Genomic DNA, 27,781 nt, shown 5'->3' on the forward strand with positions numbered 1-27,781 from the left:
GCGGGGCGGGGCCGTGGGGCGGAGCAGGACCCCGGGCTAGACGCCCCTGCGGCTCCCAGCCCTGGAGCGCGAGGGAAGGAGCGAGCGCGTGTCCTCGCGTGCCGGGTGCGCGTCTGGAGGGGGAAGCCTCGGTGCCCGGGGCCCTGGTAGCAGGAAGTCCCCGGGAACTACAAATCGAGGCATGCTGGGAACATTCCCCTGCTCCTCCCAGGAAATGTCCTTTGTCCAGCCCTACAGGAAGCCCCAGTGAGGAGTCAGCCGGGCAGCCAGCCAGTCAGCCAGCCAGCCAGCCAGCCAGCCCGCGGCCGCTGCAGACGCCGCCGCCGCAGCAGCACAAGGGTAGACGCGGCGCGGGGCTCCGGCCGGGACGCGCGCTGCCCTCGCTCCTCGCCGCCTCGCAGGTAGGAGCGTGGCTGCGGCGGGGCTCTCGACCGGCTGGGGTTGGTCGGACGCCCGACCCGACCGCTGCGGGGATGGGCTGTACGCCCGCGAGCGGGTGGCGGAGCGGCTGGGCGAAGTTGTGCGGCGCGCGCTGGACCGCTGTCCGCTCTCCCGGGGCGCAGGGGCCCACCGCGGGTGGGGTGCTTTTGGCGGCCCCCGAACCGGGGCTGAGCTCCCTCCGGGGTCTGTGGCGAGGGGCGGGGAGGAGGCGGCTGAGACGCGAGGGAGGAGGAGGCAGAGCGGCGAAAGCGGGTGGGACCGTCCCGCCGACCACCGAAGGGGGCATCCGAGACCCTCGGAAAAACGGAGCCCAGGGAGGAGCTTGGAAGGCAAGGAGAAGGTGAAGGGCTTTGTGTGCAGCTGCGGACAGGGACCGAGTGTGCTTCCCTTCCCTTGTCTGTCTGCGCCCCCAGCCCGACTCGAGGCTGGAGGGGTGGGGGTGGGGCACTTCAAGGAGGGGCAGCGGGTCCTCTTGGGTCCCTGTGCTATGTGTTCCTCCTTTGCCCTCTCCGCTGCATTCTAGCCGACTCACATCAGCGGCTTGGGCTGCCATCAGACTGGGCAAATGGCACAATAAGGATGAGTGGGTGGGAAGATGGGCAGCAGCTCGTCGCCCCGTTTAGCTGTGGTAGACTTCCCAACCCCAGAAGTCCATGTCTGCCGGTGGGCGGGTAGCGGGGCAAAGCTGATACATTCACCCAAGGATAATGCTGTGAGTGGAGGCATGGGGGTGAGACGCGTGTTGGGAGGAGAGGGCGAGTAAGAAGAGGTTGAGGTGGGAGAGCAGCGGCAGCAGGGCAGCTGAGTGTACCTATGAGCCAGTGTACATTCTGGCCAGGCTTCGAGAATAGGGTTACCACTTCCTCTGGGACTTTCCACGATTTTCCTTTTTCCTAACTGTCCCCCCAGGAGTGAATCACCCACCCCTTGCTACAATGAGCGCTAGGCTGGGTTCAATTTGGGCTTGTTGCATCCCCGCTTTTATAGCGGACTTGTTTGTCTTTTACCTGGGCTTGGGGGTGACATGAATACGCTGCATCCCCTCTGGCCTTATGCTCTTCTCTGGGGGACTGAGGGTGTGGTGAAGGTGGTTGGATAATGGCTAGCAAGTTAATAGTCTTTGAGGAGCTGTGATGGATGAGTGGGCAACTTTGAACACGGCCCAAGTGTTATTGCTGTATCTGAACTCACTTGACCAAGGGGCCTCTGGTTCTCCTTTTCCCCTTTCCCTGTCTTTTTTTTTTTTGATGCTGTACCCAGATGGTTACCTCTTTCTCTTAACAAGACAATACATGGATATTAGTTAATGTGGAATATATTTTAAGAGCCAAATGGACCTTTAAAAATGACACTTGGGTGGTGAGGCAGGAGCACCCAAGGCTCATAGTTAAGGAGGATGCTGTAGGGCACAGAGCCCTGCACCTTGTATAAAGGGTTTGTAGGGAGAAACATACTATTTACACTGATTTCTGTAGGAGAAATGAAGCATCTGAAGGTAAGGTAAGAATGAGGGGGTGGTTGGGGGAGAAACCCAGGGGTTCAGGCTGAGGGCATGAAGATGGCAAAATAAAGGGGGAAAGCTCTGTCAGTTTGGAAGATGATTTCGAGTTGGAACATTTTGGCTGTGTGCGAGTGCATGTGCGTGTGCAAATGTTGGAGGTGGAGTTTGTTGTTGGGGGAGAATTTGATGTCAGATTTCCAGCTGGGCCCCCAAAGAGAATAAGATGGCACCAGGGTGAAGTAGAGTCATAAAGGGGAAGTCAGGCCACCCTTTACATTACACACAAAGGAAAACATTGATGGCCTTCAAAAACCATTGGGATTAAGGAAGTGAATGGAAACAAATCAGACTGGGGCAAACGAGCTGGTGCAGCTGGAGTGAGGCGGTGGTATGAAGCTGACCTCACCGAAGGTTGTATGACTAAGGCCGATGGAGTTGCACCACATTTCCTTCCCCACCCCACCCCCCAAAAAGCTCCTTGGATTTCCTCAGAATCTACATGTTTGCCTCATTTCTAGCATCCGGCTAAGGGAAAGAGAAAGGGCAAAAATTGATGATAAAGAGGATAAATTAAGACAAGAAAGATATTGCCTGCTCATGGAGGGTGGGAACCCCTTCCCCCAAAACTGCAGTGCCGTTTTAAGAGGTCTGGAGCCTGAAGCTATGCCAGTGCTATGTGGGCTTTTCTTTGGATCTAAGATCTGATTTCTTTTCCTTCTCCCCCCCCACCCCACCCCTCCTGAACAGGTTTCTTAGCACTGTGTAATGTACTCAGTATAATTATCTCCTTAGCTGGGCATATAAAACCTTTCACGGTTCTGGGCCCACCTACCTCCATTGGATCCAGGGCACCCCAAAATACCTACCCATTCTTGCAACAAACAGCTCCCCATTTCCAGATGCCACAGATAGATTTCCCCCAATGTCTCTACCACGTTGAATTCCATGCTTGTTTGGCATCCCTGCATGGCCTCTGATTAGTTTCTGCAAATCCTTGCCTATCTGATGTAGCACCCGTCTAGAAGGCTTCCCAGACCTCCCAGTGAGAGTTCATCCCATCGCCATGGTACTTTGCTTGGGATGACTCCTACCTCTGGTCGGCCTTGTGATAGCTAGATGTTAATTTTATGCCTTTGGGACTGTAAACCCCTTGAGGGCAATAGCTTTCTCTACCTGGTGCTTTATACCTAGCAGTGCAGAGCAGATGTTTCTTTGAAATGCATGAGTAAATGAGGAATGAGTGAAAGAAGGCATATGTCTTAATTTATCTCTTTCCTTTTCTATAAAAAAAGGGGTGAAGCCTTTCTCAGACCTGTGAGGATTCCTCGCAGTTGTAAATCGAAGTCATCTGGGTCATGAGAATCTCTGGTGCTTTTCCGTGTGCTCCTGGATTAAGAGGCCCTAAAAGAATCCATCACAATGTCTAATACAAAGACACTCATTAAAAGTTTGTTGAATAGGTTCTTTGGCAGCCTATGTTTTTGAACTCTTATAGACAGGGTATGGAATCGATTAATCCCAGGTGGGTTCCGCCTGGCTCCTGGACTGAAGAAGGTGACTGTTCTCAGTTGTGCAGATGAGATGTACTTTCTAGAAAGCAGCACCAACAAAGGCCGTCCTGGTATTTGGCTGTGAAGCCACTGACATCTGTCATGTTGCTTTGATTTTTATAGTCCAAGCCATCTACCAGGATTAAAATGTTGTACGTAAAAGTGCAAGGCAGATCGGACTCTCAGATTTTCCTCAAAGGTGCTGCCGTTTTGTAGTCCCTCACTTAACCCTAACTGGACAGCTTTTTGTGCTGCTTTTTGCACGTGATGACAGCACCAGTTAACCGTTTATTGAACATCTATGTATCGACTATTGAACTGGGTAATTTCCGTACATTGCCCTAATCCGATGACTTATGTATTATTCTCTCTATTCAAAAATTGAGGAAATGGGGCGCCTGGGTGGCTCAGTGGGTTAAGCCGCTGCCTTCGGCTCAGGTCATGATCTCGGAGTCCTGGGATCGAGCCCCATATCGGGCTCTCTGCTCAGCAGGGAGCCTGCTTCCTCCTCTCTCTCTGCCTGCCTCTCTGCCTGCTTGTGATCTATCAAATAAATAAATAAATAAATCTTTAAAAAAAAAAAAAATTGAGGAAATGGAGGGTCAGAGGGAAGTTAAGAAACTTGCTGTAAGTCCCAGTTTCTGATCTGGAAATAGGCTGGAAATTTGGGTCTGTTCAGAATAGGTGGATCTTTGCTTACCCTGGGAGAATATTGCCAGGTCTCCCTTCCTTCTTCCTCTGAGATCCCTCACTTTCCAAATTTCCTACCGGGAACATTGTTGGGTTTTTAAATTCATCCTACTAGATCCCATTCTTAGAGGCACTGGTTTTTCATAAATTCATTATTCTTATGCCCTTAAGCTCCCACGGGTGTCAGTTCGAAAGCTCAGGTTCAGAACCTCTAATAAGATCTTTGAGCACAGAACTGTTTGCCTGGAGTCCTTTTCCTTTCTCTCCCAGCCTATCTGAATTCTTTCTGTTCCTCCCTCCCGGCCACCTCTTACCCTTTCTAAGCCGCCTTTCTTGACACTCCAGGTCACATGCAGCCTCTCTAATTTTTTGCGTTGTCTGAAATACCTGGAGCTCAGTGTCTTCCCAATGAACACAAACCTGAGTAAGCCACCACCCCTGTGGGAACATTTGCATATTCCCTGCTCATGGCAGGAACCATATGTCCAGAACACAGCCTGGCATACAGTGGACCTTCGGGAACTGAGTTGAATTGACCATAAATTGGTAATGACTGACAGTGCAGAAATGTAGACATGAAACATCATTTGCATGTTGACAGTTTGGGAGACAGGTCAGAGGGATTGTTTTCTTAGTTAATTTTCATCCTTTTCATGTGACTGCCACAAGAAATAAGCACCTTCTGGGAGCCTGGGTGGCTCAGTCAGTTGAGCATCCAACTCTTGATCTCAGCTCAGGTCTTGATCTTGGGGTCGAGGTTCAAGCCCCATGTTCGACTCCATGCCCAATTTAAAAATTTAAAAAAATAAAAAAGTAAAAAGCACCTTCTGGAAATATGCCAAAGCAGACCTGTGTGTTGCTGAGTTTCACGAGCTTGAGGTTGACTCAGACATCACTGTTAAGAGATTACGGTATTTTATTGATATTAGGTAGTATGGGGGGGTCCCCTGGCCTCCGTGCCTGCCCCCTTGAAGTCGTGCCCACCTCTCCATAATATTGTAGGAAGGGCCTTTTGTTGCACATCTGAGAAAATCAGAAGTTTCCTTGCTTCTGCAGAAACTCTTTGGGGAGGCAAGAGGTAAGGCTAAGGTGAGGAAGGAATTCATTCCTTTTTTTTAACTCTGGGAGAGTACCATCACTTGGGTGGGATATGGGTTTGGGCTTTATTGTATCATGTATTAATGGGGATGGTAGAAAGGTCAGCCGGCTTCTCCGTTTCCGGTGGAAAAGGTGCTTACCCTCCACAAGACTGAATCCAACTCCAGAGGCTGACTGTGCCACCTTTTCCCCTAACCTCAGGGCAACACAGCACTTTGGAAGCCTGCATACAAACACAGTGTGCTGTGGGTTGTTGTTAAGCACAGGAGTCATTTTAAAGAATTTTTTTAAAAGATTTTATTTATTTATTTGACAGACAGAGATCACAAGTAGGCAGAGAGGCAGGCAGAGAGAGAGGAAGAAGCAGGCTCCCTGCTGAGCAGAGAGCCCGATGCAGGGCTCGATCCCAGGACCCTGGGATCATGACCTGAGCCGAAAGCAGAGGCTTTAACCCACTGAGCCACCCAGGCACCCTGCACAGGAGTCATTTTAAGGGAAATAGGATAGTTGTTGCCATTCCTGCATTTGTTCAGCCATTCACTGTGTATCCATAGCCTGGCAACAGTGTTCCAGCTAGGTGTAGGGAAGGACATGTGCAAGTCTTCGTGTCCCTTCCTGCAAAGGGTGAAGTGTACATCTTATATATAGCCCTATAGGGTTTAATTTGCTTTAAATTTGCTAAAATGTATGTAGTTAGGGGGGAAGGCTGTACTTGTATTCTGAGGGGCATTTTAAAGATTTTATTTATTTATTTGACAGACAGAAATCACAAGTAGGCAGAGGGGCAGGCACAGAGAGAGAGGAAAAAGCAGGCTCCCTCCTGAGCAGAGAGCCCTATACGGGGCTCTATCCCAGGACCCTGGGATCATGACCTGAGCCCAAGGCAGACGCTCTAACCCACTGAGCCATCCAGGCGCCCCCTGAGAGGCATTTTAGATATGTATTGCCTTCCGAGAACTTTTCTTAGGGTCATATCCCAAGTTAGGAACCATTCTACCTGAGTCTTATTAATAATAAATGTGTCACTTTTATCATTTCGGTGCTGTGCATATTCAAGTGGTTAGCACACCTTTGATGCTTGATAACAGTTAGGCGGGGCACCACTGGAAGAAAATACTGCCCTTTTGGTCCCCCCACCCCCCACACACAACTGGGAACCTTTGTATATTTCAAAGAATCACTGTTACTTTCTTTCGTCTTTTTTATCTTTTTTGGATAAATCTCTTAGGCAAGTATCGGCAGTGATTTCTGTTAGCAGTAGGTGGTTTTGAAAGCAGTAGATTTTGGGGGTACCTGGGTGGTTCAGTTAAGCGTCAGCCTTTGGCTCAGGTCATGCTCTCAGAGTCCCGGGATCAAGCCCCCAGGGGGGCTCCCTGCTCAGTGGGGAGCCCGCTTCTCCCTCTCTCTTTGTTCCTCCGCCTGCTCATGCTCTCTCTCTTTCAAATAAATAAATAATATGTTTTTTAAGAAGTGGATTTTTAAGGGGCACCTGGGTGGCTCAGTGGGTTAAGCCGCTGCCTTCGGCTCAGGTCATGATCTCAGGGTCCTGGGATCGAGTCCCGCATCGGGCTCTCTGCTCAACAGGGAGCCTGTTTCCCTTCCTCTCTCTCTGCCTGCCTCTCTGCCTACTTGTGATCTCTGTCTGTCAAATAAATAAATAAAATCTTTAAAAAAAAAAAAAAGTGGATTTTTAAGATTATTTCATTAGAACGTAACCACCACAGAACAGAGCCTAGAATAATGGGTAGTAGCACATGGTAAATGTTCAGTAACTATTGAGTGAATGAATGTTATATTTTTAAAATATTTCATTTTGATTTTTTTCCCAATAGTGCGGCATTGCCAGTTTTCTACAGTGAGGTGTGGCACAGGGTGCTTGCTTATGTGCTCTATAAGCAGAGGAAATAGATACAATTTTGTAAAAGGTAGCCTTTATTCGTAGAGCAGTTTTAGGTTCATAGCAAGGTTGGGCACAAAGTACAGAGAGTCCCAGTGTGGCCTATGGCCCTACAAATGCACAGCCTGCCCCTTTATCAACCTCCCATATCAGAGTGGTGTGTTAAATCCATGAACCCGTATTGACCCATCATTATCACCCAAAGTCCGTAGTGCATTTTAGTGCATTTTGGGGTTGTACATTCCATGATGGTTTTGACAAATGCGTAATGACATGCGTCCACCACCCTAGTATCACACAGAATACTTTCATGGCCCTAAAACATCCCCTGTGCTCCACCTGTTCATCCTTCTCTCCCCTCTAACTCCTGGCAAATACTGTTCTTTTTTACCATCTCCATAGTTGGCCTTTTCCAGAAGGTGATATAGTTGGAATCATAGTGTATATAGCCTTTTCAGATTGGCTTCTTTCACTTAGTAAGAGCCATGAAGGTCCCCCCATGGCTTGTCATGACTTGCTAGCTCATCTCTTATTAATTTGCTCTGAATAATACTCTGTTTTCTAGAGGTACAGCAATTTGTCCATTGATCTGTTGAAGGACATCTGGGTTGCTTCCACATATTGGTGATGATGCATCAAGCTGCTGTAAACGTGCACATGCTGGTTTTAAGTGTAGACAGAAGTTTTCAACTCATTTCTGTAAATATCAAGGAGTGAGAATATTGGATTATAGGGGGTAAAATGCTTATTTAGTTTTGTAAGAAACTGCCAGTCTGTCTTCCGAAGTGGCTGTCCCATTTTGCATTCTCAGCAGCAGTAAGAGTTCCTGTTCCTTCACATCCTCACCAGCATTTGGTATTGTCAGTGTTCTAAGTATTTTTTGCTATTCTGATAACTGCGTGGTGGTATGTCATTGTTGTTTTAATGCGTAGATCCCTAATGACCTATCACATTGAACATCTTTTCATAGGGCTTATTTGCCATCTATCGATCTTTGGTGAGCTGTCTGTTTAGATCTGTTGCCCTTTTTTAAGTCAAGTCGTTTATTTTCTTACTGTTAAATGTTAAGGGTTCTTAACATATTTTGGATAACAGTTCTGTATCGGATGTGTCTTTGTAAATATTTTCTCACAGTCTGCGGTTTGTCTTCTCATTCTTGATACTTTTTTTTTTAAATATATATATGAACTTTTACTTTTTTTTTTTTCTTTTTGGTGAGTGTACGTATGCCAGTTCTAATTTTTTTTTTTTAAGATTTTCATTCATTTATTTGCTAGACAGAGATCACAAGTAGGCAGAGAGGCAGGCAGAGAGAGAGAGGGAAGCAGGCTCCCGCTGAGCGGAGAACCCGATTCGGGGCTTGATCCCAGGACCCCGGGATCATGACCTGAGCCGAAGGCAGAAGCCTTAACCCACTGAGCCACCCAGGCACCCCTGCCAGATCTATTTTAATGTAAAACCAATCTACCCCAGAAATGAGAAATCACATGTGAAATAAACCTGAAGAAATGCTCCCCTGCTTTTTTTCTTTTTTTAAAATAAGGTAAATGTCAGTTGAATTCTACCAGACTGTGGCCTCAGTCTGGATTAGCTTGGGGGCACTTGCTATAGGAAGTCTTTAATTTCTGTTTCCCTACTCACTACTAGGTATTGTGTGTATTGATTGAATTGGTGGTTTGGTGACTATTTCTGGTCACCTACTTTCTGTAGAGCATGTACCCTTTTTACAAATTCCTTCAAGAGCCTATGTGTGTCTCATAGCTTAATTCTGGACCCTTAGGAAAAGGGTTTTTTAGGCTGATTGCTTGTAGGTGAGAAGAGAAATCAAGACATGCATGCCCTTCCTATTATACTAGTAAGAAAACCAAGCCAAAACACAAAACTCTTGAAAACTGCCAGAGGATAAGCTTTGGTCTGAGTGGACACTTTCAGTGTTGAGTATCAGTTTCTCCTATGTTTGATTGTGCTGCCTGTTCTACCTCCCCACCCAGCCCCTCCCCAAACACACAACTTCTGAAGTTATTAGTCTCTTTTTCGTTCATGGTTTAATTTCTGTTAGTTCTAGTCCTGTCTTTCCTCCAGGGATGAGAGAGAAGCAGCTGTCCTGTCAGGCTGGCAGAGTCTAATGGCGTTTCCTACCTTAAATACAAACACAGCTCTGCGCCACCTCTGTTCTTTGCAGAGCTGAACTGAGTGTTAAAATCTTCCAGTGGAGGGGAGGATTCCAACAGGACAATTGGATGCCAATAAGGGGTGCTGGCGTTGGGCCAAGGGATGCAGGATTCTTTTTCGAGAACATTCTGTCTAACTTCTGAAGCTAATCACCACTTTCTATCATGTCTACTTATTTAGCAGGATAATTAAGCATGCTTGGCTCTTGGTGCTGACAGGTTATTGGATCCTTTTAGGAGAGCTAGGTTGTTTCCAGGGCTCTGCCTTACCTGGTGTGATCTTGGCCACATCACTACATTTCCTGATCTTATTAGCTCTTCCTGTTGAGACTGAGGGAGAGAAATAAGTACACCTAATTTTACCCATTTCAAGGAATATTTGAGGGCTCATTATGTGGGGGATGACCAAAGTGAGTAAATCAGTATGTTCCCAACAGGAACTGACGGTTGGGAGGTGGGACAGAGAGAGGACAAAACAAGATACAAATTATTGTACTCTGATTATATTTTAAAAACTAATATCAGAACAAGATAAGGAAAAGTACCTCAAAGAAGCCATACGAAGTGAAACAGTAATAATTCTCTCTGAGCACCTAACAGTAATCCTATAGAGTATATACAGTTGTGACCCATTTTACAGATGAAAAAAAACCACCAAGGCTCGAAGAGATTGAGGAACTTGCTTATGATTATAGAGTTAGAGGCTGGATTCATGCAGGTGGTGTGGCTCCAGAATCCAAATTTTTACCACTCTAGGTGTTGCTTCCCTCCAGGAAAGGACAGACTGCCTCATGCCGTTCTGAGGAGGAAGAGCATGGCTAGAGAGGAAAAACCCTGGGTACCTTCTTGGGGGTCATAAAGCAGTCCCTTTGGCCTGAGGTTAGCTGATTAGAGGTTAGGGAGATGTAAGAGAGTCTTGGGCTACATTGTTGAGGACTTGGAGTTTGTGCTTCCTTGAAGGCTCTGGCTGTCAGTCAGAGGTTTCTGAACAAGAGGAATTAATGGAGGGGCAGCTGTGTTTTAACATGGATCCAACAGTGGTGAGTAGATGCCTGTAACTGGCAAGAGGGTCTGTGGCAGTGATAGTGGCTACAGAAAAAGGAAGTAAAAGGAAGGCCTGGGCAGTTGATTTGATTGAAAGGGGTGAGGAAGGGTCAGTCAGACTCAAGGGTTTTGAGCCTCCCCACAAGTAAGGACAAAGAGGCATTAACAGAAATGGGCACCGTGAGGAGCTGATTTGTAATAAAGATTCAGAAAAGAACTACTGGGTTTTTTTGGTGTGATACGGGTCAGATTACAATTGGAAATGACAAAGGGAAATTCATTTAGTCTTCACAATGGCCTTTGAAGGTCACTTGTTTTTCTCATTGCATAGATGAGAAAACTATGCCTAAAGGGCTAAATTAGCTATTAATTTAGCTAAAACTAGCTAAAGAGCTAAATAACTGTCCTGGGGCATATGACATGTAGGTGGTAAACTTCTGCTTGAACCCGGGTCTGTTGATGCCTCCTGTCCTGTGTCCCATGTGATGTGCAGGGCAATACGTCAGGATGAGGAGGGGTATTAAAGCTCCTCATTGTGGTGCTTGGTGCATCATTAGAAACAGGGACGTGGGGTGCATATCGGAGCTGGGGGCAAGAGGTTCAAATTATCGAGGTCTCTGGATAGAGTTGTTTATTCAAAACTAGAGAAAGTGGCTGGATGATTGTAGGGTGAGAAAGAAGAAAATGTAAACAAGAATCTTGGGGCTTGACTTGTTTTAGGAGTTAAGAGAAGGCAAAGTGGTAGGTGATCACGAGAAGGACTGGCACAGTGTAATAACATGGATGTTCAGGAAGGAGAGAATTTCCAAGGGGAGTGTCTCAACAGGATTTCTGCTGTCACTTACCGAACCCCCTGTTTTGTATGCCAAGCACTTTACGGTGTTGATGGAACTGTTAACTTTAAAAATGAAAGTCACTTATTTCACTAGCAAAATGGGTTTATTTGGGAAAAGTAGAGAACTGTAATTTGAGACCTGAAAGCTATGGCAAAACCATAGGCAAGTCCAAGCAACAAGGGAGAGGAACATTATTTTACGGAGAAAAAGGAAGTGGAGAAAGCCCAAGTCTAGGGTGGTGACTGTTTCTTATTGGCTGAGTTACAGGGTAGTTGATTTCTTGCCGGAGATGCAATGTACGTCTTTCTCTGTCCGGGTCTGAAATTGACAGTGCTTCCTTTGACTGACCTGAGTAGCATGGCTGTCTCTTTGAGCCTGCCCTTCTGCCCTCCAGACTCGACTTTAGCGAGGTTTCCCTTTACTAATTTTCACAATGGCAAGATCAGAGGAGAAGAGACTGGGTGGATTTGAAAGTTTGAAAATTATAGCTGGTACTGATGTGAGCCTGACTTCGGAAATGTTAGCGATGAGTACTGTGTGCTGAGACGGCGAACACCTGGGAAGCCCACAGTTAACTGGAAAACTGATAGGTTTGGTGATGATGAAGCAGTTAATCAGGGCTCAGTGGCATTGATCCCTCCTTTTCCCAGGAGTCTGTGAGACTTGTTGGCCAAAAAATGGCACTGCAGAAGGGAATGTAATATCGTTTGATCATTGGTTTGGGGCATTTAAAAGATGATAATGTGAGGGAAAAGTGTCCCTTCTTAGAGTTTCATAGTTTGATAGAAAAATGTCTTTTAAAATTCTTTTAAAATGGCTAATTCTTAATTTTAATTCTTCAGGTTGAATTCTTCAGGTTGATGGCTTCCTGGGCTTTCTTTTCTCTCTAACCCTCCCTCTCTCTTATGAAGACTTTTCTTTCAGATGCTGTACCAAGGACTTGGACTTATTAACTGTTGACCATAACTTAACTCCATTAAGTCAAAGCTAATTCAAACGACTGCTTTGTTTCTGGCCAACAAGATGTCTGTTTTGTCTAAGAAAAACAGTTAAATCTGAGACCATTTCAAAGCATCCCATGAAGATAAGTTTGAAGAACATTTTCTGGGTTTTTTAAGAGGAAAGATAATTAAAATAGAAAAAATAGCCTGGGAGGGAACAAGGAAAATAGGAAGAAAGAGGGTAGCGTCCTTGAAATGTTTTATCAGTAAATCCAGAGCACTAAACCCATAAATATGACAGCGCTGGCTGGGAGAGTTCCGTGCAGGGGAGATTGAACTTCCAAGGAATCACATAACCTGGATGGTAGTCACAGTTCTACCACCAGCTGACTACCTTTGTGAATTCAAACAAGCTACTGATTTTCCCCTAGTCCTCATTTTCCTTACTGGTGAAATGAGGGATCCTTTGGGGCGCCTGGGTGGCTCAGTCAGTTGAGTGTCTGCCTTTGGTCCAGGTCATGATCCCAGGGTCCTGGGATTGAGCTCTGCATCGGGCTCCTTGCTTGGTGGGGACCCTGCTTCTCCTTCTTCCTCTGCCTGCCATTCCCCTGCTTATTCCCTTCCGCCCCCGCTGTTGAATGAATAAATAAGATCTTAAAAACAGGTGTGGGGTGTCTGAGTGGCTCAGTTGGTTGGGATCTGCCTTTCACTCAGGTGATGATCTCAGGATCCTAGGATTGAGCCCCACATTGGGCTCCCAGCCTGCTTCTCCCTTTCCCGCTCCCCCTGCTTGTGCTCTCTTGGTCTCTCTGTCAAATAAATAAGTAAAAAAAAATCTTTAAAAATAAAACAGAAACTGAGGGATCCTTTAAAGACATTTTCAACAACAAAAAAATACCGTGAGATTGTCTCAGGATCTGTGGATATTGTCTCTTCAGCAAAATTTAGCTTGTGGTTGGCCTGCTTCCACCACCTGGCCTGCTTCTGCTCACCTCCCACACAGGGAATGCAGAGCTATGCAGAAGCAAAAAGATGTAATAGAAAAAAGGGTGAATCGGAGAAACTGTATTAATTGTAATGGGTCATGCTGAAGGTGGATGGCGGGGTAGGTTTTTTTACTTGCCATTAGGTGTGATCCAGGGCTCCTTACGTTGTGGGTTTTTTGGATACTCCCAGAATCCCCTTTCTCACCTGGGAATTTCCAAGTTATTATTTGTAGGTTGGATGACTATGCGAACACTTTGAAGATTGGTTAGGAATGAGTTGGCGACTTCGGCCAGATTTTAGTTCTTTTTCCTTTGAGAAAAGGAGGATTAGCTAACAAAGCATTTTGTGTCCTGGGAAGGTAATGGCTTGATTAATGTGCTTTGACTCAGTGCCCAAGTAAGCAGCTGATGGGAGCCATAAACCCAGGGTCAAACTTGTATAAATTAGCTTCATCCCAGAGACGCAGTGTGTTAGAAGCTTGAAGAGCTACTTAAGGCCCTCTCAGTGCCCCTGCCATGTGACACAGGTGATTAGGAAGTGAAAAGCAGGTGAGGGAATGATCGGCGGTGGAGGCAAGCAGGAGTGCTTCAGCCAAGCACCAGAGACTGCGTGGGGTTGAATAGAAAGGGGATTGGGACAGAAGTTTCTCGATGTCAGAGGTTTCAGCTCGAGTCTGCCCTTAACTGGCACTTTCATGGGTAATTCGCTGAACCTTTCTGAGTATCTGTTGCCTGATGCATCTATGAAATAGGGTCCTGGATGAGACAGACCAATCAGGCAGGTTGCTGCACCCCTCTTTCTGCTCTAGCCCCTATTTGAAATTAACTGCTGTTTTTGTCTCTGCTACCACCTCATTTTGGATCTACTGTCAGTATCTTCTCTTCTCTACCAACCCACCAGAAGATTTCGTAGCATATAGTCGTGCAGTGGGCTCTTATCCCTCTTCCCAAAAGCCACTGTGGATTTCTGAAACGCTGTGCTAGGGAATGTATTGTGAGTCCTCTGTAGCAGCGGGGGAATTGCCTGGTTTTTGTTTTGTTTGTATGCCATGAATCCTTTCAGAGTCTAAGGGAAAGAAAGCTGTGGGTCTTCTCATCAGAAGACAGTTTCTGCAGACACCTTCACGTAAGGTTTCAGAACGTTCGTGGACTCTGAACGCCCTCAGGCTAAGAACCCACACGCAAGGAAGATACCATTATTCTGTTTCTGAGCTTGTACAGGACTTCCGCTCTCTCCAGGGAATCCTAGGAGCTGGAGGTAAAGGGGACATAAGGAACCCAAAGGGCCTGAGCCTCACGAATGACTTAGGAACTATGGTATTCGAGCAGCGAATGAGGCCTGGACACCAGAGTCTCCTTGAGACAAGTGCGCCACTTCCTGGATGAAGCTGTGACCCGTGACGAGTTCTCTGCGTCCTTTGCTAAAACAGATGGTATCTGTGAGCTTCCGGTTTCCAACCTAAAGTGGAAACATGCTACCTTCTTGCTGCTCTCTTTGTAATGTGGGGTGAGTAGATTTGGGTGGCATTTCTCTGAGAAGGACACTCTCTAAATTTAAAAGTTCGGTTTGGGCTAGTAAAGTAATTCATGTTCATCACATGGAGATCACTAATTACTGTTTTCATAAACCACTAGTTACTGTATTAACTTCCTGTTCACCAACACACACCCTAACATTTTTCATGCCTTTAGAAGATCATTCTGGGGATGACCGATTATCATTATTGATAATGATATTATTATCACGTTATTTCGTCGGTGTGACTCCTGGGGATAAAGCATTCCTCTCACAGACTGGTCAGGACCTCAACCCCTAGCCAGGTTTATTTTCCCCTTTGTCTTGGGTGTAAAGTTGCCGAACTAATGGTGGAAATAAATAAGCACCAGCTGTGGTGCGATCCTTTTTTGAGTTCTTTGGGAATACAAAAGTAGATGAAAGTGGAAACTGTTTTCTGATTCTTTTTTGCATGTAACAGCTATTGTTCTGTTTGATAAAAAGAAGAAAATGTCTCAAAAGCATTGAAGTTAAGGTCTTTAATCTCTTCACCCCACTGTCTCTGCCCCCAGTTCTCATGGGCTCTATTCAGTATCGAGCATTGTCATCAGTTCTGATTTGGTGTCCTCTAAAAGCGAGCTAGTTCTTTGGTGGAAGTCACTGACCATCGATCACAGCCTGTTCAGAATTTAAGTGAATCTAATCAACCTCAGTTTCAGAAACAAGAATGTATGTTTTCTATTTTAAAGTTTTTTATTAGTAACTTTTCTAGCAATCACAGGAGTAGAGGACAACCACGAACACCAGTCAGCTTCAACAGTAATCAGTGGCTGGCCATCTTGTTTCTTCCGCATCCCTGCTCACTCTCCTTTGTCCTAGAATTCCAGACATTTTGTTTCAAATAAGGCAAGTTCCAGACATGCCATTTCACCTGTAAATTTCATTACGTATACCTTTACCTTTGTAAATTGATTCCCAACACCAACACCTTAAAAAAATGAACAACTTTCTTACCATCCAATATCTAATCAACACTTACAATTTCCTGACTGCCTTATACTTTGTTTTTGTACTTCAGTTGAACTGGGATTCAAATACTATGTGTTGATGTTGGTGGATACATCTCAAGTTTTTTGACATAGAGTTTTCCTTCCTTTATCTTTCTTGCTACTTTTCTCATCGCTGTTGATGTGTCTCCTATGGTTCCCCTGTAGTTCCTGTGATCTGGGTTTTGCTGATAATGTTATTTTCAAGGAAATAAGAATAACACAAGTATGTAATTTTTAAAAAGGTGGTTTTTCGTGTATATAAATGTTTCACCTTGTGCTGAAAAACAGCCTAGCTCTAGAGTTTACAATTTAACTAGGCAGGGAAATGGAAGCATCGGGAGATGTCTCTACATTTTTATTTTTGCTTTCTCTCTGTTGGAAGACACCTTGGCCGATTATAAGCAGAAGTGTTACTTACCCACTGCTGAAATGAACTGGGTGGGAACACCACCCATCCTGCATCAACAATGCCAAACAGTTATTTGGGGCAGAGAAGTGGAAGAGCAGTTTTGCCTGTTGAATCTGTAGAGGAAAACGGGGGTGATCGAATGTATGCATCAAACCTTTTGGTCCCAACCCTCCTCTCTCCCTTTGAGGGTGTGGTAAGCATTCCCTTGAGGATTGTTCATTCCAGAGGAAATATGATCACAGAATCCTTTGGGGTGGAAAAGACTTGCTGAGGTCACCTGGCCCCATCTGGTAACCTTAACAAGAATTCTAGCATCAACTCTCCAGAAGGAGGCTGTTTGTTAACAACTTCCTTATCCCACATACAGCTGCTGTACATTCTAAGTGGGCTCTCTGCCTTGTCCTCCAGTGAAACAGATCATTAGATTGTGTGTGGCTCTGCAGTGGGAGTGTGTGTTTGTACCCATATATGTGTCATTGTGGCTCTTTGGGTAAGATTAATTATGATTCTTTCCTACTGTTTGTACAGTGCATACACACCCAGTTCAACTATATATAGGAATAGTTTTTATAAAAAGGAAGACGTTTTTAGTGAGTAAATTTTGACTTATGATGGCATTATTGTAGATTTATTGTGTGTAATGATTAATTTTATGCATCAGCAATTTTATGCTGAGCCACTAGGTACACAGATACTTGATCTAACATTCTGGGTGTTCCTGCAACAGAGTTTTGGGATGAGATTAACATTAAAATTGGTAGGTTTTGAGTAAAGCAGATTGCTCTCCATAATATGGGTGGGCCTCATCCAATCAGTTGAAGGCCTGACTAGAACAAGAAGATTGATTTCCCTAAGTAAGGAGGAATTCTCCAGCAGAAGGGCCTCAAAGTATTAGCTTTTATGGATCTCCAGCCTACTGGCCCACTGTGTAGATTTTGGTCTTGTCAGTCTCCATAATCACATGGGCCAGTTGCTTAATAGTGACTCTCTTTCTATATGCACATCCTGTTGGTGTGGTTTCTCTGGAGAATGCTGACAAATGGTGTGGAGGGGAAAAAAAAGCAAGTCAGTATATGCCCTGGATTTATCTGGCTGGCTGTTTTTTGTTTGTTTGTTTGTTTTGTTTTTTAAGATTTTATTTATGTGAGAGAGAGAATGAGAGAGAGAGAGCATGAGAGGGGAGGTCAGAGGGAAAAGCAGACTCCCTGCCAAGCAGGGAGCTGAATATGGAACTCGATCAAGGGATTCCAGGATCATGACCTGAGCTGAAGGCAGTCACTTAACCAACTGAGCCACCCAGGTGCCCTGGCTGCCTGTTTTTGAAATGGTGTTTTCTATTAAAGAGATTGAAAGATCACTGGAGAGGCCATGAGAAAATTGAGATTTTGACCTGACGTCTTCTAGCAAGCTGTCTTTCGGTTCCTGACCCTGTCATTTTCCCTTTCCAAGCCTCACTTTCCTATCTGTAGGAGTTTGAGCTAAGGGATTTCCAGCTCGATGATTCCATGAAATAACAAATGTTGAACATTTGAGCGAGCTACCAAGGAGGCATCTGAGGGCAGTTCTCCCGAGGACTGCCCAAGGGCTACATCAGAAAAAAAAGCCGAGGATGTATACAGTACTGGTGGTGGTACAAGGCCAGGCACAGTGACGAAAAAAATCATGAAAAGAAGGGATGCTCTGCACGTCAAGTAGGACATTCCAGTTGGTTCAGTGTAAAACATGGATGAGTAAATGTCTGCATGAGAACCTGTAGCTTCTGTGCCTTCTCCTTGAAGGGCAGATGGTCTCACTTTGAGGGCACCCAGAATCTGTCTCTGAATTGGAGGAATGCTCCTTTTTTTTTTTTTTTTTTTTTTGCAGAGTAGGGTGGTGGTGAAGGCTTGACAGCTGTGACAAGCTGAGACCCTCCTGCCAAATTGAGGGGCCCCTAGCACAACCAACAGACAGGAAATGCCTGACCCCAAGGACATCTGTGCTATTCTTGACCCAAGAGATTGGAAGGCGTCTCAGACTAGCTCTGGCCAGTGGGATTATCTATTGATTTCTCTGTTGCCTTGGTTTGAGCCTCTTTTTTTCAACTTGGGCTTTCCCCTCCAGGTAAAAAAGCGGTAACCACAAGGAGGAAACTGTATTATTTTAGCTTCTCCTGTCTGGTGAGTACTCAGTATTTAGCTGCAGTAATCTTTTGGCTTTCTGTAAGAAATTAATGTTCACCTCGTGTGGCAGCCTGCCACTGGTCAGGTTGGCATTTTGGGTTGGACAGTCTGGGTGTGTGACTGGGGAAATCAGCTGCTCCCTTTGGATGTGGACACACTCTCCTTGATCACTGGAGGCATCCAGGCAAATAATGGTGAGGTGGATTTCTTTGCCTCTGGGGTTCTTTCTGACCACAGGCTCATCGTGAAGAGGCAGGACCCTGATGGGCATCTCCCCAGAGAGGTTAGTGCAGGTTGACTGTTTACTCAGTTGGTGCTGAGGACTGACAAATGATTAACCCTATGGAATCCCTGGTTAGACCCCAGTTATGGTCATGAGTTCAGCCTTTTGAACTGCAGACTGAAATTGTTTTTCCAGCATTCTCCCCAGTTGGCGTCCCTGCTGGTTCCTGCCCAGCCTCTGCTATGGAAACCCTCCCCAGGGAGCAAATGGTGCGCCGGGGGGCGTGGGAAGTGAAGGCTGGAAGCCTCAGTAGGCTGCTGCGGGGGAGGCGGGGACGCAGGCTGGCCCTAGCTGAGGTAAGGAAGGCACTCTGGAGAGGACAGGGAGACAGGAAAGGCACTGCAGCCTGGAGGAGGCAGAGTGGGAGCTGCTCCTGGCCCTCTGCCCAGCCGCTTCCTTCCCGTGACATGACAGCCCCGTCGGCCTGGCTCCTGGCCACCTGGCAGTGGCTGTGGCACGTGACTCCCCCACTAGGCCGGCCAGGAGTCTGTCGGCGGAGGGCTGTGCGCAGGCCAACCCCTCCACCTGCCAGGGCCCTGGGTGGGCCATGCTCCGCTCCCCCGGCTCCCAGAGCTCAGCGTGCCCTTCCCGGGCAGCAGTGCCAAGGCAAGGGGCCCGGACACGCTGGCCGGAATCCTTAGGATACCTAGGAGCTATGTCGCTGAGAGCTCATCTGCAGAGCCCTGTGAGCTGTGGTGTTCGTTATGTGTAGACCTGGGTAGATGGCACTCCGTGTTTACCTCCCCAAATTACTGGATTATTGGAGTGAAATGAGCTGCAGCGCCCAGGGGGAGACCATCTCACAGCAGGGGCCTGGGAGCACCTCGTGCTACTCCACCTACCCTGGCCAGAGGTGGAATGACCATGTGGGGTCCTGTGCCAGATGCCCTGGAGAACCATGGCCAGTGCTTTCTCTTTGAAGAAGGTGGGAGAGTGACCTGGGTTTGTCTGCCCCAGCCTGCTCCCAGAAATGCGGTTGACTCCATAAATTGGTGGGGCTCTCGCGTTTGGAAAAGAGCTAGGTTTTGCACATAGCTGCAAAGGGGTCCACTGTGAAAATGTACTGGTACACTGTGGTTAAATGCTAATTCTGGCCCTGCTCCTGGCTTCACTTCCTTTTCCCCCACCTCATTGCCTCAGTACCTCCTTCCAGCATACTTTATCCCATTTCCTTCTATGGCATTGTTCCAGTGGGGTTGAATTTGTCTAGAAGGCACTTGAGCATTTTCCTAGTGACTTTCTAGGGTAATGAACATGACTCTTCTTTGAGCTGGGGGGCATGGGGTAGAAAGAGGGGACATGAAAATATTGCAAATTCTAGAAACTAGGATTTAAGCAGTCTTCGCAGAGATAACTGATCCCACCCTGGAGTGATCTGCACCCAAGGAGAAAGGTGTGGTGGTGGTGGGGGGGCAGGGAAATGGGGGTGGACACTTGGGGCGTTAATAGCTTTGCTGTGCTAGTTGAGTAAACATGAAGATGTCTAATGACACTGACAGTGATGTCCCCCTTGGATTACCTCTCTCCTGCATGTCATGTGACAAGCCAGAAGAGGCCTCGAGTCCATTCAGACTGAACCTCCTCATAGAACAGAAGCCCAGAGGGGGCAAATACTCAAAGTCAGCCCAAGGGCTGCGCTAGTCAGAAACGGGCTCCTTCCTCCCCATTGCTGCTAGTTCAATGATTAGAGTTAGATGCGGGATTCATCGGGTCTGCCTTACTGCCTCCACCATTACCTGTTTGGTTTTCTGCCCCCACCCCCTTAAATTTCTGTCTCTTCTGCAGGGGGATATCCCCTACAGTGGAGTCCGGGTTTATTGAACACCTCATTCAGCTTGCTTGTACTTTCTGAATGCAGGCTGTATTATCCACATCTCCAAACCACTATGGAACTGCCCTTCTTCCCTCACCCTTTGCTGGCTCTTGTGTCCGCAGGGTGGGCTGTTCATTATAAAGTCTTTAGTAGTGAGGCCACAGGAAACTGCGATGTACTTGCCAAAGGCCATTCTTGGTGAATAGCCATGACCTTCAGTTTAGGAGGGATATGTGTGTGTATATAATTTTTTAAATCAAGAAGTTCGTGTAAGTTTCCTAACATTATAACTACTGTTTACCATGTCACTATGCCTACTGCTTTTCCTAATCTTATAGGATATAAGCAACAAATCTCATAGGTGGCAGTATAGTTGTTTTTTTCCATGCAAGCTCTGAAGATGAGCAAGGTTAAGTAACTTGCACAAGGTCACGTAGCTGACAGGATTTGAACCTAGGTCAGTGTAGCCACACATCTACCACAGTGCCTGGCCACCCATTCATTATCCACCCCTGGCCTTGCCCAAGAAGGCATGTTGCTAGTTTTTGTTTTGAGAATGAATAGGAGAGGAGTTGGAACAAAATGTGCTTACAGATCTACTGACTGACACGTCAGTTATACCACAGTGTTTAGATAACGTTTCTGAAAATTGTCTTCCATAGATTAAGATAAGCACATCTGCCCTTGTCTTCTTGTTGTTTCTAAAATAATGTAGCTATTCCTTCAGTGTACTTTATCGCATTAAAAACAAAGTTGGCTTTTCTGCTGATAAAAAAATATATATCTTTATTGTAGAAAATAGAGATGTTCACAAAAAGGAAAAGTGATCCCAAGCAATACACCAGCTTTTGGCTAAGACTGTGAGCCCTGGAACTATCCTGTAGGGGTTTGAATCCCTGCTGTGCCACCAGCAATATGTGTGACCTTGAGCTAGTCACAGCTTCTTTGCCTATTCCTTCATGTGTCTCTGAAGTTGAAAATTAGACCCTGCATCATTGAGTTGTTTAGATTAAGTGGTACAAAACCCTTAGATGTGACCAAGAGATGTTTGATTAATACATCAGTAATGTTCTAATTTTCCTCTCTGAATATGTATATACATGTGTAAATATATATGTGTGTGTGTATGTATATTATATTGTATGCATATACTAATAAATGAGATTTTTTTTTTAAGCCAGCTAGTTTTCATCTAACGGTATATCATGACTGCCTTTCCTTACTTCTAAATAGTCTTCTCTAGTACTTGGTAGCTGCCTGGAACCTACTGATGGGTTGGCGTGAATGGAACTGAATCCATTATTGTGGGTCTTGAAGGTTTCCAGGTCTGCTCTAACATAGTACACTCTTAAAGAAATCTCAGTAGATGTTGCGCCATGAATGGTGTTCCTCTAGGTGACAGGAGCTCCCCACTCTTTGTAGAGCATACCTAATCTTCCCTCTCCTAGTATGAATGAGGATCTGAGCATTTCCCTTTGGGAGCTCAGAAGCTTCTGAGTGTGGCACCTGTGAACTTCTATATTCCAGCCCCATCCGGGGAACTCGGGCTCTGCCTCTTTTCCTTCCTCTCCCTTAAATCTATAAAAGCTATGTTTCTTTGTTTAATATTTCTGGTATCTGGTATCTCTTGGCTCCTGAGAAATCACAAATCAGAAAGTACTCTCATTCTGTTTCTCTGTACCTGAGGTATAAAGAAGGTGTGGTGTCCTTTTTAAAAGGAAAAAAGGAGAAACCCTAAGCATCTCTGTTTTCCAGGGTAGACTCCCAATGCCCACCCTTCTGGGTGAGCTGTAGTCATTTCTGTACCATTCCAGGCACCATGCCCTGCCATTTTAGTGTTTATTTTATTTTATTTTATTTTATTTTATTAAAACTTTATTTGTCAGAGATGGAAAGAACAAGCAGGGGAGAGGCAGGTGGAGGTAGAGGAAGAAGCAGGCTCCCTGCTGAGCAAGGAGCCGGATGTTGGCCTCAATCCCAGGACCCTGGGATCGTGACCTGAGCCGTAGGTAGCCACTTAACTGACTGAGCCACTCAGGCGTCCCTGCCATTTTAGTTTTATGCATTTCTGGCGACATGCTTATTTGATGATTTTATTGATGTAGAATTCTACTTGCTGGTCTGAGATTGTTTCCCTGGAAGTGGCCCCACCCCTTCTCTGCTTTTAGCCTCTAGCAAACCAGTAAGTCACATGTTTTGAAAATCCTGCTCTGTGCTCTCCACCCCTAGCCTTCTGGGTGTGTCATATATGCAGACTCTAGGGATGTGTTTGTCTGTAGAGTCTGAGCTCCAGAAGACAAAGAGAGTTATGGGTGGAAGTGACTTGGGGTCAGTAGTATATGTAATATTCCTCTTAAAAAGTTTATGGCTTTACTGAGATTTTCTCCTGGAGCCTAATCCTGAGTGTTTGGAACCTGTCATTTTAAACTGTATTGAGTCTAAAGAAACTTAGCTACATTCCAGGACACTGTTGACTAAACAGCCTCAGACATGGCCATTTTCTTTTTTTGCTTTTCTTTCTTTCTTTTTTAAAGATTTTATTTATTTATTTGACAGAAATCACAAGTAGGCAGAGAGGCAGGCAGAAAGAGGAGAGGGGAGCAGGCTCCCCGCCAAGCAGGGAGCCTGATGTGGGGCTCGATCTCAGGACCCTGAGATCATGACCTGAGCCGAAGGCAGAGACTTAACCCACTGAGGCATCCAGGCACCCCGACACGGCCATTTTCTGATGATGGTTAAGGGCCAGGCTTGGCTTTTCACTGTAATCTAGGGAGTACATCCTCATCTCCGAGAGAGGGTAGAATCTCAGAATATGCTAGTTAGGGCAATGGGTCTGTGAAAATTATGGTGGTGATTGTATGTCTGAGGTGTGCTGGAATGGCATCAGGATTTAAAAAGAGAAATAAATCATATTCCATATTGGACGGAGAAATGGCCTTTGTATTCCATGTTTTTAATGCTCTAAGTATCAGTTCCTCGCTACAGTGTTTTCTAAAGCGCATTTTAATGTTTCCTACTGATATCCTCCCTGGGAGAAATGTTAAGTAGCATTGTCCTCCTTGCACTACTGAAGAGAAGGTGGAGACAAGGACAGGTGAATTTCCTTGCCTTGGATCCTGAAATTAGGCTGGCAAGAGCTTGCAGAGGCAGGAAAAGCTCCCAGCCAAAGAGAGAGCATTTTGCTCAGCGGTATTCATGTAAGTCCTGTCTGGGGGCTGCTGAGCCAGAGAGTGCTGGACACTTCAAAGTCATAGTTCAAGATCCTTGACCATTAATCTGCTTTGCTGCCTTGAGCTAAGCCCTTAGAGTGATGGATGGCAGAAGTCGATTATTTTTGGCTCGGCTGCTCCATCTTGGCAAGGGGCCTTTACATGTAAACCTGACATCTACAAAGGGTTTTGGAATCTAATGTCATTTTCTTCCTACAATTCACATGTTGGCCTGTGCTGTAGGTGGGGTTACCTGTTATGTGAGGGTCACGTTCCTGTTTGGGGCTCCCTGTAGAGATGGCTTCTAACACAGAAGGCCGCTGCCTCCTCTTCCACACCCCAGCAGACTTGCTAGAGCTTCAATCTCTTGACTCACTGGGTGTAGGAAAGCAGCAGGCCCTCGCTGGTTTAGTCCCTACCTTACTGCTTATAGGTTAGTCTAGGGCTGACGGGGTCCTTCTTTTTGAGCTTTACGTTTTCTCAGCCGAAAAATGGGAACAACCACTGTTAAGGCTAAAAAGCCAGGTTAATGGAGAATCCACTTCAGAGATGGGAGGAGATGAATCTGCGTCCAGTCCAGTGGGAGCTGGCACATGATCTCAGATGGAGGTGCCACTGTTCCCATGGCCACCCAGACCAGCATCTTTTGTGCTTGGTTCTGTGCATCTGAAAATGTGACGTGGAACAGAAATTTGTCATCTGGGTCTTGAACCTTTACACCTTTTCTTGGACTGAGCCACTGATTTTCATGGAAATCAAAGCCAGATATGGTGAGGGGGTGAGGCCAGACTGACCTGACCTATATCTGTGTTTTGTCTGGAACAGGGGTCCCCGGTCACCTCCCTTGTGCTGTTCTTCCTGGATGGAACAAGAAAATAAACAGGGTGTGTGTGAAGCCCAGGACTCAGCAGACAAAGGGATGGGCTCTGATTTTGAGAACTCTGAAGACAGAGAACGGGACCCAGAAGAAAGAGGAATGGGCTCTCACCCACAGGATGCCGACAAGAGAGAAGACCCCCCAGTGCAGGAGCTGGACTCCAGCCCACATGATGAAGCTCTGGGAGGGGACCCAGAGGCGAGGGAACTGGTATCTGACATCTGCCCAGGTGAGGAAAAGGTGGCATTTCCATGGAAGTTGCCCCCACTCACAGTTATTTCTAGCTCCTCTAGAGTTAGAACCCAGCGCAGCATTCTTTGTGGGAGAGCCCTCTAGCAGAGACCATTACGCAGAACCGTAAGCCTGAGGAACATCCCTTTCTTCAATCCAGTCTGAGGTGGGCTGTTCTGGTAAACGTGGATGAAGAGGGTAAGTCACTGGTGTTGCACTACAGTGTACAGAACACTGCTATAAATTAACACTTGCAATAACATGAGAGGGAGCACAGCTAATATCAGAACCTACCTCATCAGGTTGTTGGGGGAGTTTAGATGAGTTGCTGCATTTGAAGACTTATCACAGCATTGGGCTCATAAAGTGTCCAGGTGTTTGCAGCTATAGTCCTCATCATCTTTGTTCGCAGATAAGTAAACTCAGTGGTAAGTGACCTACCCAGGTTTATGTGGCCAACTCCCAAAGTGCTCAAGGCCTCTGCCAAATTCCTTGGTATTCCTGACCTGGAAAGAGGAAGCACTAGCCCTCCGCCTCCATCCACATCCTTGGTCCTATCTCTGGGCATTTGTTGCTTTATACTGCTCTGTGCATGCCTTGAGAACAAGAAATGAACTGAAATACCTTGCGGTCAAGACTAATGAGGTTACATTCCCTCCCCTGTGACACATCCCAGACTTCCTCCTGCTCTCCCCTGCAGTGTACACAACACCTAGTCTTTAATATCTTAGTAACTTTCTGGAGTGCCCTCTGTTCCGTGTTAAGCAGCCAGAGACAGGTGTGTGTTCTGGAAGTCTCTAAGCTGGGATCCCCAGCCCTAGGTCCTGTGCTCATTCTTCCTGCCTGGCTTACATAGTAAAGCCCTTAAGTTGGGGTGTGTTTGGGTTTGTTGTTCCACCCCTAACAAGTTTTATTTTAAAAATCAGCCCATTACCTCGTTAGGACGGGTGACCTTTTCTTGTGGTTGGCTGGAGTGGCCTTATCTTTTGAGGCTAGGGCCCTGAAAGGCATTAGGAGCTGTGAGAGTAAGCTAATGTCTCCTGAGATCCCACAGAGTCCCACTCAGCCCATTTCAAGCAGACTGTCAAGCCTTCAGATGACTCTGCTGAGTGGAGCCTCGGGTACCCTGGGTGGGGTCTGGGCCCCAGACACAGTTGCTGTAAGAACTGGCCAGCCAAGGAGCAGTTGAGTGACCTTTGCCTGTGTTTCAGAGCGCACACTCCTGCAGGCCTTCCTCAGGAGGTACCAGGTGGGAAGAAGGCTGGAATCGCGGGGGTCTTGGGGGAGGGTTTGAGAATACTCCCGGGAGGGTGGCCTGCACTTTTACTGAGACTGGTGTCCTCCGGGTCTGCCTCTTGAGCGCCAAGTATAGTCACGACCACTGCCACCTTTTCTGTTGCAGAGGAACTGCTGAGTGAGGAAGAAGGGGCTGCTCTCCGCGAAGATGATGATTACCAATCTGGCGTAGCCGAGATGGCCATGTTCCCGGGCCTGTCGGAGTCCGACAGCATTTCCCAGAGTCCCCGGGAAGAAGAGGAGGAGGAAGAGGAGAGCGCTGGGGAGAACCGGCTGGACGAAGAGGAGCAGCCGCCCCCTCCCATGCTCCCCTGGAGGCGGCATCTCTCCCTGGGGAGTCGGCACCGGGGCGACAAGCCCGCCCACCGCCGCTTCCGTCGGCTCCATCACCCCATGGCCATGGACCTCGGGGAGCTCGACAGCCTGATGGCCAGCATCATGGACGCGCCCACCATCTGCCCGGACTGCGGGGAGAGCTTCAGCCCGGGCGCCGCCTTCCTGCAGCACCAGCGCATCCACCGCTTGGCGGAGGCCGCCGCCGCCGCCAGCCTGGAGCCCTTCGGCTTCTCTGGCGAGTGCGGCGCCATGGTGGGCGTGGCGGGGGGCTTCGGGGCGGGGCCCGCGCTGGCCCGGCCCCCGCGCGAGAAGCCCTTCCGCTGCGGGGAGTGCGGCAAGGGCTTCAGCCGCAACACCTACCTGACCAACCACTTGCGCTTGCACACGGGCGAGCGGCCCAACCTGTGCGCTGACTGCGGCAAGAGCTTCAGCTGGCGCGCGGACCTGCTTAAGCACCGGCGCCTGCACACGGGCGAGAAGCCCTACCCGTGCCCCGAGTGCGGCGAGGCCTTCAGCCTCAGCTCGCACCTGCTGAGCCACCGGCGGGCGCACGCGGCAGCCAGCGGCGCGGGGGCGGCGGCCCTGCGGCCCTTCGCCTGCGGCGAGTGCGGCAAGGGTTTTGTGCGCCGCTCGCACCTGGCCAACCACCAGCGCATCCACACGGGCGAGAAGCCGCATGGCTGCGGCGAGTGTGGCAAGCGCTTCAGCTGGCGCTCGGACCTAGTGAAGCACCAGCGCGTGCACACGGGCGAGAAGCCCTACATGTGCTCCGAGTGCGGCGAGACCTTCAGCGTCAGCTCGCACCTCTTCACGCACAAGCGCACGCACTCGGGCGAGCGGCCCTACGTGTGTCGCGAGTGCGGCAAGGGCTTCGGGCGCAACTCGCACCTGGTGAACCACCTGCGCGTGCACACGGGCGAGAAGCCCTTCTGCTGCGGCCAGTGCGAGAAGCGCTTCAGCGACTTCTCGACGCTCACGCAGCACCAGCGCACGCACACGGGCGAGAAGCCCTACACGTGCATCGAGTGCGGCAAGAGCTTCATCCAGAGCTCGCACCTGATCCGCCACCGCCGCATCCACACCGGCAACAAGCCGCACAAGTGTGCGGGCTGTGGCAAGGGCTTCCGCTACAAAACACACCTGGCGCAGCACCAGAAGCTGCACCTGTGCTAGGGGCCGGGCCGCGGGGAGGCTGCCCTGGTGGGGAGCATGTGGGGAGGAGCGGTTCTGGGGATAGAGCTTGTGGAGAGAAATGGGGAAGGGGCGGGAGGGACAATCTGAGTGACCAGGGAGTCTTGGTGTTAGGGGGTCTTGAAGGGGAGGGTCGAGTAAGTGTGGTTCTTTTGGGGTGTTCTATTTTGCCTGCCTCCCCAACGGGACGTGTTTGGGAGATGTGCTTGAGCCATGACATCTTCAGATACACGCAGTAGGGATTGAAGAGCAGGCACTTTGAGGACCTTGAAGAAGGG

At 47.6% G+C, this 27,781-nt stretch overlaps 1 protein-coding gene across 3 annotated transcripts; it reads left to right on the top strand.

Moving 5' to 3' along the window:
- The first annotated feature begins 139 nt into the window (after window positions 1–139).
- ZNF697 (zinc finger protein 697) lies at window positions 140–27,753 on the top strand. Of its 3 annotated transcripts, none has more exons than XM_032881308.1 (3): window positions 140–401; window positions 24,398–24,678; window positions 26,083–27,753. In XM_032881308.1, exons 2-3 carry the CDS (start codon window positions 24,435–24,437, stop codon window positions 27,483–27,485), a joined length of 1,647 nt encoding a protein of 548 aa, XP_032737199.1. In that variant the 5' UTR covers window positions 140–401; window positions 24,398–24,434; the 3' UTR covers window positions 27,486–27,753. The 3 variants fall into 3 exon arrangements, with proteins under 3 accessions (XP_032737199.1, XP_032737200.1, XP_032737201.1); XM_032881309.1 differs by lacking the exon at window positions 140–401 and adding an exon at window positions 18,206–18,264; XM_032881310.1 differs by lacking the exon at window positions 140–401 and adding an exon at window positions 18,817–18,846.
- Window positions 27,754–27,781: the final 28 nt, after the last annotated feature.

The sequence above is a fragment of the Lontra canadensis genome, unplaced genomic scaffold, assembly GCF_010015895.1.
Source record: "Lontra canadensis isolate GAN:19392208 unplaced genomic scaffold, GSC_riverotter_1.0 scaffold75, whole genome shotgun sequence".
NCBI classification, from domain to species: domain Eukaryota; kingdom Metazoa; phylum Chordata; class Mammalia; order Carnivora; family Mustelidae; genus Lontra; species Lontra canadensis.